The sequence below is a fragment of the Plectropomus leopardus genome, chromosome 5 (assembly GCF_008729295.1).
Source record: "Plectropomus leopardus isolate mb chromosome 5, YSFRI_Pleo_2.0, whole genome shotgun sequence".
In the NCBI taxonomy this organism is placed as follows: domain Eukaryota; kingdom Metazoa; phylum Chordata; class Actinopteri; order Perciformes; family Serranidae; genus Plectropomus; species Plectropomus leopardus.
In genome coordinates, this window is record NC_056467.1 from 1,125,246 (window position 1) to 1,136,956 (window position 11,711).

The 11,711-nt window shown below is 38.1% G+C and overlaps 1 protein-coding gene across 1 annotated transcript; it reads right to left on the reverse strand.

Annotated features, from left to right (window-relative positions):
- Positions 1-15: 15 nt before the first annotated feature.
- On the reverse strand, positions 16-7,775 carry wsb1 (WD repeat and SOCS box containing 1). The gene is made up of 5 exons (XM_042486002.1): positions 7,393-7,775; positions 4,811-4,979; positions 2,404-2,687; positions 1,318-1,449; positions 16-456 (listed from the first exon to the last, which is right to left on the reverse strand). Exons 1-5 carry the CDS (start codon positions 7,430-7,432, stop codon positions 323-325), a joined length of 759 nt encoding a protein of 252 aa, XP_042341936.1. The 5' UTR covers positions 7,433-7,775; the 3' UTR covers positions 16-322.
- Positions 7,776-11,711: the final 3,936 nt, after the last annotated feature.

Below are 11,711 nucleotides of genomic sequence, written 5' to 3' on the forward strand. Positions count from 1 at the left end.
ACTGTTATCAATTAAATATTCAGTTTGGTCTCCCCCACTTCAACATAAATACTTTAGGAGGATGAAACAAGTTAATTTCAGCTATATACCAATAGTGAAAACAGTTGTCTGCTCTGCATGCAAACTTCAGAACACCCAAAGCCTGATTTTTTTCCACTGCAAACAAAACCAAACTACATGCAGGTAGCACAACTTATCATGACACCGAGCACAGTTTGCTCTGAGGTGGAAATGGGAGGGCAGGGCAGACGGGTTTTCATTTGTAAGCTGATTGAGCATAACTGGTCACAAGCAATTGAACAAAGATTAGCTAGCAATCCCATCAAAAGAAGTAAACAGGAACTGGTGTACGTACCGCTTTGCCGGCGCCGACTGAGCACAGGATGGAGGAGTCAGGGGAGAAGGCGCTGCAGTACACCCAGTTCTGATGCCCCCGCAAAACCTTCACCATGTTACCTACAAGACAAACAACATTATCTCAGATGGAGCAGTGCGCCATAGAGTATCAACATGCACAGCCAATTTTAACTGACCCATGAACAACTTCTGGGAGGAATGTAGGTCACGCCGCTATCATCCATGCATGGCTGAGGCCATATGCAGTAAACACAGAACAGGGCTCACATGATTTGTGGATGCTTGCTGGCCAAGTGTGTTGTTTTAAGCAGCACTGCAGGGCTGCATTTTGTGGTTTGTGGTTCATGCAGACCATACAAACAGCAGATCAGGAACTCTCATGTCAGCATGCAGACGTATTATATATAAATGAAGACCATAACACACATGTACAGGCGGCATTAGGCCCTAAATCGTCCATCTACTTTAAAAAAACGGTCTTTCCTTTTCTGTCAACAGCAGGGTTTGAGTTTAAAGGGTATAAATTCTGAATTATTATATTAAATTGGTCAAAAAAGATTTAATGTAAAAAATTATAAACTATTAACTTTTTCTATATAAACATATCGAAATGATTTTTTTCTGTAAACACAGAATGAATAAAACAGGAATGCATCAAAATCCATGTTGTTGCTAATCACTGACATATGGAAAATAAATCATTTTTTGTTATTTTTCCATTTAAAAACACAGTGGTGTCATGTCAAAAACAGGCATTTTAAGGGATAAAATTCTAAAAATGAATCAATATTAGGTCATTATGCTCAGGACTGACGTTTCAGGACGGACATTTTTGTCCTGGAATGACACCAGAGACATTTTTTTAAAGGCTTAAACAAAAGGTCACAGAGGTGTGTTCATCCCTGAAGTGAACAAAGAACAGACAGTTGCAGTTGCAGTAGGAACAGCTCAGCTACATACCATCATCTTTGAGGTCCCACACACGGAGGGTCTTATCTCTGGATGCAGACACCAACATGAGACTGCCATCAGGAGCGAAGGTCAAGTCTCGCACTATATCAGTGTGATCCATCAGATTCAGCAACAGTTTTCCTGCAGGACATCAAATAAAAACAGAGGATTCATGAAAACACTCATCCATAGTGAAGTCGAGTTTGAGAGCTTATACAACTTCACAGTGAAAATGTCAGTGATATGTTTTCAGGCACAGCTAGTGCTCTGTTCCTGTTCAAGTCAGCCCTACAGGCTATTCAAATATTTCATATTGACCCACATTCAAACAATAACAAAAAACTGGCAGCCCTAGTGCAGACATGCTGTAACTAAGCCTTGGCTTGCTCCCAATGTTAAGATTGGGCCTGTTATTATGCCAATTTATACCTATTCACTGACAGGGTGCAAATTATAAATCTGTGTCAGAAGTAGTGCTTTATAGCCTTTAATTGTTTCCGTAATTCACGCCTTTCTTTTGTGACTTGATTTCGCTTTAAAAAGTTAACTGCTGCTGGGACATTGTTAGAGGAATGTGCTGCATGTGGAGTATAAATGTGGAGTAAAATCTGGAATGTGGGTGCGGCAGGCTGTATGTTGTTTCAGAAAATAAGAAAAACTGCAGACTCATAATGTGTTAATGGAACAATTAACCCCAAAATAAGAAAAAATCTGTGTTTTTTCCGTTTTCTAGTTTTGGTGTGGTGATAGTGTTGGAGATATCAGACGTAGGGATGTCTGCCTTCTTTCTGGTATAATGGAACTAGATGGCACTATGCTTTAATGTGTGGTCCTTTAAAGCGCCAACAAATGCATCTGAAAAATTCAACAGCAATGTCTCTTTCCAGAAATCATGATCCAGTTACTCAACATAATCCACAGACCTTGTTTTTAATCTTAACTCTACCCCAGTTTTCTTTTCGCTTGTGTTTAGTAGGAATATTTGGCTTTCTGTTGTCGTATCAGATACATCCCATTTGTAATCTCTGTTATCAAAGGTAATGTATAAATAAAGTTATTAGAATTATTGATATTTTTAAAAAAAGGTGTCCTCACCAGTGTAAACATCCCAGATCTTGATGCGACCGTTGTTGAGGCCTGTGGCCAGTAGCAGCTGATCCTGGCCGAACTTGAAGCGGTGCCACTCGATGTTAACACAGCGGCTCTGCTTCTCTGGCACCGACGAGCCGAAGGCCAAACCCCAGACGATATCACCGCAGTCGATGGTGTGCTCGCGGGGCTCGCCGGCCGCGGGGATTACCTGGCTTCCGCTGCTGTTCTGACGGGACAGACGGCGGGGGCTCGAGGCATTGGTGGCCTCTCCGTTGTGGCCCGTTGAACTACAGAAACAGAGAATGGAGAGCGAGACGAGGTCAACAAGAGACGGCCGGGATGAGTCACGCCGTCACGGTTTGTGTTTATCCCCTGCAGCAGCAGACAGCAAAGTAAAGTTGTTCACCGTCACGTCGAGCTGACGGTGTGATTCTCACAAACTTTTCAGCTCATGTGATTATTTCCGTTGGTTGTCTTCCTCTCTACGACTTTTCAACTTTCTACTCGATTCGATTCGAAAACTTTTTGGTGACATTAATGCAAGAGACATTTGGTAAATTATTAATGTATTTATTTTTAAGGTTACCCATTGTTTTGAGCTTTTGTAATGCTATGTAAAAACACAAACTTCTTCCAATGTCTGAGGATGGTTAAGACTTTCTGAAAGATTGATAGAAGACTGAAGAGCGCCATTATTAATAAAACAAACTCGGTGATTAACAAATTGCGTTCCTATAGCTTCATCACAATAATAGCAACCCTGTTTATAACATTAACATTCCAGCTGGCTCCAATATGGCTGAGAGCCATCAGTAAAATCAGGCTGCAATGTGAAGCACAAGCAGCAAGACAGAAGTGAAAGTCAAGTCCAAACCACAGATTTACAGAGAGGCTACAAAAGTACTGAAAGCTTAAGAAAGATACTTTTAAAAACAGAGCTATGAATCTCGTCTCTAACACAAACTGTAACCAGACAGGAGCACAGCAGCACAGTTCGGGGTGGCTGTCCGCTGCTGCCAGGCTGCTGTGGAAACAAAAGTCCAAACAGTCTGGCTTGACATGGCGTTTTAACAGAGGTACGAGTCAGCTGTGAAGTTTTGTGGTTTTTTGCTACTGCAGGAAAAAAGCCAAGCAGCCACAGTACGTAATGTTTGGGAACAAAGAGCACTTGTTCTACAGACACTTTCAAACGTGTTGCTCTGAGAGTCACCAGGACTTATTGAGCGGAAAAATAGTCTGTTAAGCAGAAAGGAGCTGATAATGCAAACCACATGTCCTTGGAACTGAGAAGCACCTCTCTGTGTACAGTGTGGGGAGGGTTAGTCCACCGAGGGTCAGTAAACTTCTACATCGCTCTATTAACACAGAGTCACACTATGCAGATCTACGTGACTTATTCACAAAGTGAGCATTTTATATCATTGCTTGATTTCATGCAGGGTAACTGAAGATTTGACAGTACGATCTGCTTTCATGGCGTCGTAATTTGATCACTGCAGATAAAAAAAGCAGTGGTAACATTTTCCAGCTGCACAAGTTCTCTGCTCCTGCCAAACTTTTCCACACTTTGTCCTATCTGAGTAAACTGGAAAATATGCACCATTAAAAGTATGCTTTACAGAGTCGGCGATTCATGTGTGAAAATAACTCTGCCCACGGAGAACAACAGGTCAACAAGTGGCATAAAACGAGCAGGACCAAGTTCAAGTTCCTGATAATCTCAACGGAATTTGCTGGTTTACAAATTCCAGTGATTTCCGCGACTGCAGATTAGCACACTTGAGTCTGAGAGCAGTCCATGAGCAGGATGGCTGGTGTCCTTGACGGGTTATGGTAGGACGTGGCAATAAATCAAAAATGTACTGAACCTGTTTTTTTTTTTAATTCTGTTAAAACACTAGGATGACCATAAAGGTCGTTTTGACTTTTTTCACATTCATAGGTCACATAACATGGTTGAATTAAAAATTACTGTGCAGTGGCCCCTGACTTTTCCTAAAAAAGTCTGATTTTTCATTTAAAATTTTATTCACAAATTGCACAAATGTCAAAGAAAATGTGATCATTTTTACTTATTTTAAGCCACAAAAATACCACCTTTTATCAGAGACTGATCATCCTGAAAAAAAACAGGGGAGGATAATTGTAATATTTTCAAAAAGGAAATAGGGAAAAATGAGCACAGAACAATATTTATAATTCTAATAATTTGATTGCAATAAATAAATACTATTTTTAAAAAATATTTTCAGGTAATTTTCTTGAACCTTTTAACTACTTTTTTGCTGATTTTTGGGCCGTGTCTTGTGAAGTTGCTCGTTGCCTTTAACACTTGTTAAACAACATCATATACATGTTTTTTTCTGCACCGGCAGTGATCAAGGGCATTGCAGCCTCAAAGGATACTTACAAGTTCTTCAGGCATTCTGTCCAGGGAACGAGCCGGACGATGCGATGCCCCTGAGACCAAGCAAAGTAGGAACCATTGGGTGCGAAGGCTACAGTCCAAGCCTCGCGCCCAGACTTCTGGTCGAAGGGAGCAGCAGGCACCAGGAGTTCACCGATGAACTTTGCCTTACCTGCAGAAACAACAAAATCAGTGTTACGTCAGCTCCACCCATCAACAGGGTCACTTATTAACACTTTACGGCCGCTTTGCTTATTCAGGTCAAGCAACAGGAATTTGAATCATCCCACAGTAACCTCTTCACATACAGGCGTGTACGAGTAGGCTTGTCTCGGATTCAGGCTTCTGATTGGCTACCTGTGCTAACCAAACCGCTTGTAAGTGTAACAGTGGGTGGAATATAAAAGGCTTTAATGCTCTAAAATAAAAAAATACATTGAAGCAATTACTCAAAGGCATGTGAGTTTTATGAATAAAAACATAATAAACTTACTGGGAAATGCTCTATATTTTCACATTCTTGGCCCATACTTAATCTCTGAGTATATTGCTCTAAAATTGCCCAAAGTCAATTTGTAAAGGACACTCAGACCAGAAAAGCAACCTTTGGCTAATGTTTTCCTAGTAACAGATTCCAGAAACATGACGAACAAAATGATAGAGACAATTTCACAACACTTGTCTCACTCACAACTCAATAACTTAAAATTATTATCACACTTTTAACATTTTTATAGAAGAACAAGGTGTCTACAGATATTTTTTTCCGACTTAAATTAAATACATTATCTAAAATGCAGACGTTGGTTTGAGCAGATACATATTAACAGATTATGACAAAAAAGAAAAGTAGAACTCATTCAAATTTTATATATATATATATACACGCACAGGGCACTTTGAAACTTGGAGTGACATTACTTGTTTTGTGCTGCTTTTAGATGGTTTTCACAATAATTTAACCTTTGAAGGTTGAGCAAATCGGTGTGATTTCTTTTACACACAGGGAAAAATAAGGGCCATAAGCTACTCAGTAAGAAATGTTCTACAAACGGCAAGAAAATAACTGGTTTTAGAAAGTCATTTTTAAAATAACTAAGGAAAAAACTATATTCATAATGATCATAATTACACGTGTAATTAATATAACAGAATTACTATAATTTTCAAGTACTTTCTCCAGGTCATTTCTTCTTTTTCTTTTTTTTTTTTTTAAATTGATTTTCTGGTGTTTCTATAGTACTTGTTACTAATTTATTACTTATTTCTGTGCTCCAGGAAAAGCCACGGAAAAAAAATATGTACCATTATTATACTTACATATAGAAAAAATATGTTACACTCAAAATATTTATTGTTTATTCTGGTTTGGGATTTTTTTTTTTTTAACTGATCTTCAGGTTGAGTTTTCAGTCAGTCACTCAGGAAAAAGCTAGAAAAATGCCTAGGGAAATAAATACTAATTTTCGGGTAATTTTCTTGTTTTTTTTTAACTATATTATTGCTTATTTAGACCTCAGGGAAAAATAGGGAAAAAAGAAAAAAGCTAGAAAAACATATATATGTATAATGATCATAATTACAAATTTAAAAAATATTTTATAGAATTAAAAAGGATTTTTAACGATAGTTTTCTGTCTCTTTTTAAATAAAAAAAAAAAAAACTTTTTTAAAGTTATTGTCACGCTGTTGGTTTTTTGGATTTGTTAATAATCTCTTAATAACTTATTTCAGTAAAAAGCTTGGGAAATGCCTGGTACCGCCATCATGACAACATATTTAAAATAGCGTAACAGAATTATTAAAATGTCTGAATGTCTTTTTATGGATCAATTCCTTATTTGTTTTTCACTTTCTTTCAGCTCATTTCTATCTTCTTGCTAATTTGGGGCTCATTTCTTCTTCTGTTGCTCATGCCTCCTTCCCATGTGTTTAAAAGGAAATCAAGCCAGTTTGCCCAGGTTTTAAAAGGTTAAAAATAAACCAGCTTACATTACAGACACTAAATAAGACACAAACTGTGTGGTTGATGTTGTGATACCGCACAGACGCGTCTGTTGGCCGTGCGGCGGTGAGTGCGAGCTCGCACGTAACCGACGTCTGTATGAAGCAGATTATGAATCACTCCGGAGCTGGGGGGAGGGAGGTCTGAGCTTACGTTTCCGCAACCAGCACCAAGAAAACGCCTTTTTAACCATTAACATGTTAAACAAACGTGCAGTGAAAACATAACAAACCATAATATATCCGAGATTTATCAGCCCGGGGAATGTAGTCTCGAGACGGACCTACATCTGTAACACCCCGCCTCAGACATAAGCTAGCTGAAATGCTAATGACTCGGTGTAGCCACACACACACACACACACACACACACACACACATATATATATCTATTGTACACAACATACATTGGCTTAAATATTAGCCACTGAGCTTTAACAATATGTAAACTACCGCAGTGTAACGTGTATGAGTCACCGTGTAAGCTAGTTTATGCTAACATTTTGACGTGGTGACATTTTTTTCAGTTTTAAAACGGGCGGTTGAGAAATGTTAAAATGCAAACAGCGTTTTGTACTTACCTATATCATTTTCGTTTACAGAGTCTGGGAAGCTGGCCATCTAAATAAGGGCGCAGACCTAGGAGAAAAGCCAAGCACGACCGTAAAATGAAGATATGAGGCGGAAAAACGGGGCTAACCGGCGGCTTTCTCCTCTTCGGATGTCGGTTAAGAGTCGGGTTGAATCCCTCCGCCGAGTGAAGCGTCCCGGGTGGAAAATACGGTCGTCGTTCGGCTCGTGTAAGCGGTCTTTTTTTCCCCTTTAGTTCTTCGACGGTACGATTTATTTTACGGTTCAAATCTGTAGTTACGCTGTTCTGCTGTCAGGTACAAATAAACTGCTCGACACGTAGTGAAAGTGCTTGTTGTTCACCTCCGCGCAGTCAGGTTGTACAATGGCTCTTCACTGAAGGCACGGAGCTATTTTCATCTGAAGGAGGAGGGACCAAAACGCAGTGGGAGGGGCTTCACCATACGTCAGCACAGTTGTCATGGTGATCCGATTTACACCGCCCCCTGCTGCGTCTGCATTTATTTATTTATTTATTTATTTATTTATTTATTTGAAACATAGTCGCTTGTCAGTTCCTGACGTCTTCTTTATTATATACATCTATTGTATAAATGTTATATACATTTCAGGATAAAATAAAAAAATAAATAAAAGTAAACTTCCAGCAGGCTACTATTATGAGTGGCCGTTAGTATTATGGGCCAGTAACACCAGAGTAAATGGTGACATTGTGTGTTTGGGTGAAAGGTCACAAATATTCAAAGTCATTATCATAACATTTTTAACATTTTTTTGATGTTTATAGAGAACGTTACCCAAATTTTAAAGAACGTTCTGGGAACTGAAAGAAAACAGCTGATAATGTTACTGAAACATTGCAGTGTACCATTCTCAAAACGCTATCAGAACCAAAAATTGCAGAGGTGACATATCATAGGATGTTCTTTTATAAAACGTTCCCACAATGTTACATTAGAACAAAGGAAGAACGTTTTAAAAGCAACACTCAGAACATGTTATTAAAGCCTGAGATTACAGACTGTGAATAATTTCTATTTTCTATCAATTTTTTAAAACATTTTATCTCATAATTTTGACCATGCATCCAATGATCACTTCTGATCATTTATTCATACTTTGTTGATTCTTATATCATATTCCAGACTCTCAAGTTTTACTCTGACTTTATTTCTCATAAAATTATGAGTTTGTCATAAAATGATTTTTTTCTTGTAAATTTACAAGTTTAATGTTGTATTATTCCAACTTTTTTTTGTTATTTTGAAAGCTTAATTTTGCAACATTGCAACTTTATTCTCATTCTGTTTTTTCCTTGTAATATTATAACTTTCTTCTTGAAATTGCAACTTTATTCTCGTAATATTATGCCTTAACTGTCAAAATCTAAGATTTTATTTTATTTTTTTAACATGGCCCAAATCCGTCCTACGAAAGCAAGAAACTTAAAAGACTAAAAAGATTTGGTGATAACTCTGATGGTTTGTGACACTTTTAACACAGTCATTTGTATAGGTAGGTATAGGTCATGTATAGGTACTTATAGTAAATGTTCTCAGACATGCATTAAATCTTTTTCGGTCCTTCGGCAAATTCCTTATTTAAAATCACTGTCACACATTCAAACTTAATAAGAAAATGGCACATTTAAGTAGTTTAATCAAAGGGGAACAAAAACACTCCAAAAAATCCAGAAAGGTTCATTTATGGAGATTTTCTGAAATGACAAATACATTTTATGCACAAAGGAAGAAATGAAGATGATTTCACGGAGCCAATTTGTCAGCTTAAAGTCAGGCAGTTTCCCGTAAGCTCTTCACTATAACATTTATCCACAACACTCTTTTTTTTGTTTTGTTCCTCTCCTAACACCTTCTGTTCACACATCAGACTTTGACTACTTTTTTTAAATCCATGCTAGTTTCACATCTACACATAAAAATGGAAAGAGCAGTAGAAAGGGGTCGTTTTTGTTTTCGTGTCGTCCAACTTCGGTCTTCACTTTCGTCCAATCAGAACGAGTCTTCACATTTCTGATGCTCCGACAGACACATCCATCATTCACGTGGAAATCACAGTTCTCTCACGTTCAAATCACGAAACATGGGATTTCCCTTCACTGAAGGAGATGAGATCAACAAAGACGTGATTTGCAAAGACGACAGGGACAGTCTGAGATATGGCAAAGTAGTCCGGGTGATATTTGTTGTTTCCAAAACATCTCGCAAACATCTTCTCCTGGATAATGCAAGAGCTGTGGAAACCTGGCAGAATATTAGCAAAGTTTTGGCGAAGCAGTGAATGGAGCTGTACGGGCACGCTGACGCCACGAGCACGTCGAGGGCAGCGACTTCACGCTCCTAGTTTGGCTCGATAGGCGAGGTGAGAACGAAGCCATTCCCCCAAAAAGAAAAATAACAGCGATGCACAAAATGAGCTCTAAACCATCCCAAAATGTGTCAGGACTGAAAACACAAACCCAACCACCAGACGTGGCCTTAAAAAGGAGGGCTTATGGGTAGGAGGAGGTAGATGTTGACGTCGAGAGCGCCAAATCCAGCTGACCCAGCGGCAGGATTCCCCGCGTGTGCGACAAGCTTCCCTCTCAGTTTTACTCGCTGTGCTGCAACCTAGACTTTGGCGGCATCACGCTATTTTAGTAAAACCGGGTATTTAGAAATCCTGACGGTGTGATTTTCAGTACTGTCGAAAATATGGACGCTCGTATTTCTATTAGCCCTTTGAAACCCGAGCAAGTGATATCTTTCAACTTAAAGAGTAATGATCTAAACATTAGCAAGATATTGGTATAAAGTTACCAAAAAAAAAAAGAAAATTAGCACCAATAAAAGTAAAAAGAACAGAAAATGAACTGCAAAAAGCGCAGAAATAAAAGAATAATAAATAGAAAGAATAATATTAAATATCTTTATTTTTGTTGTAACCTAATTTTAAAAATATAATTACAATAATTTTCTGGACATTTTCTTTTTTGCTAAGTTTCTAATAAATTCTCATGTTTTTTAAATTTTCTTTTTCAAACAATTCAAAACCACCCACCTGTTAAAAACTGCATTTAACATCTAATTAATGTCACATTAATTGCAATGTGTGTATTTTATGTATTTTATTTTATATTTTTTAACTTTTGTGTCTACACTTTATAATTATTATTATTATTATTAAAAAAAAGGAAAAACAAACAATCAAAAAAGAAAATGACCTGAATAAAGTCATAAAAATAATAATGCATCTGTAAAACAATTTTAAATATATAAATATGATAATTATAAAGATCATTTTTTGGGCATTTTTCCATAGCTTCTTTAAAAAACAATATTCCAAAACTATGAATTTCTTGCAATATGCAGAACAGTTCTTGCCATGTTGATCATTGCCTTGTTCACATTTCAAAGGTTTAAACACTTGTGAAGGTGTCTGAATGCAGCACAAGAAAAGTGATTTAGAGCCAGGTTTCAAAGGGTTAATAAGGAAAATGCTGTAATAATATCACCTTTTGCTGACATCTGTGTATTGTGTGTATTGAGTAGACTGAAAATGGCGAGACAGCAGAACAAAGAGATACACCGTACACCCCGGTGAAACGAAGGTTACGAACGTATGAAAAATAGAAACCGCCAAAGCCAAGTACAAGCACCCGAACCAACCGGCAGGAAGTGCTTAGAGCCCTCACTGGCTTCCCACCCTGAGAACAAAGTCTGGAGGTGTAAAGATATTTAGAGAAGTTTAAATGCCATTTTTTAACTTTCCAGACCGCTGCTGGTTCACTGCCACTACTGACTGTAACCACAACAATATTTACACTGGAGGCAGGAAATCCTACAGATCTGGCATCATGCTCAGTTTCATTTTCATCAGTTAATTTATTGCTATGTGGGAAAGATTTTGGATTTAATAAGTCTCCATTATGACATCTTTACGCTGTAATGTAGCATGGAAAACTGACTTTCCTCCTTTAAATGCTTTAGTGTTTTCGCTGTGCTGTCGAATAGTCTGCCAGCGTCTCAAACCCCCTCAAACCACACTTTCGTATGACGGCACTGAGTGAGCTGCATCCGAATATCACGGTAACTCTCGGAAACTAAATCCCACAGTCACACTTAGTGTTTCAACTTCTCTGTCTCTCTAGCTCTTTACGTCTTTCACTTGGCATGTGAAGAATTGGGTCCTATATGGTGAACGTGTTGGAACGTAATACGTTACGCAATGTTTGACATCGTTGCATCATGCCTCTCTGACTGACAGCAACCTTTTCACCTTTTCTCTGAGGGATCCTCATGTACACAAA

Excerpts from the sequence above, each read along its gene's own strand:
- wsb1 (XM_042486002.1), bottom strand. The coding sequence starts at position 7,432 with ATGGCCAGCTTCCCAGACTCTGTAAACGAAAATGATATAG. Across the intron at positions 4,980-7,392 it reads TGTAAACGAAAATGATATAG|GTAAGGCAAAGTTCATCGGT; the intron begins GTAAGTACAAAA and ends TTGTTTCTGCAG. Across the intron at positions 1,450-2,403 it reads GATCTGGGATGTTTACACTG|GAAAACTGTTGCTGAATCTG; the intron begins GTGAGGACACCT and ends GATGTCCTGCAG.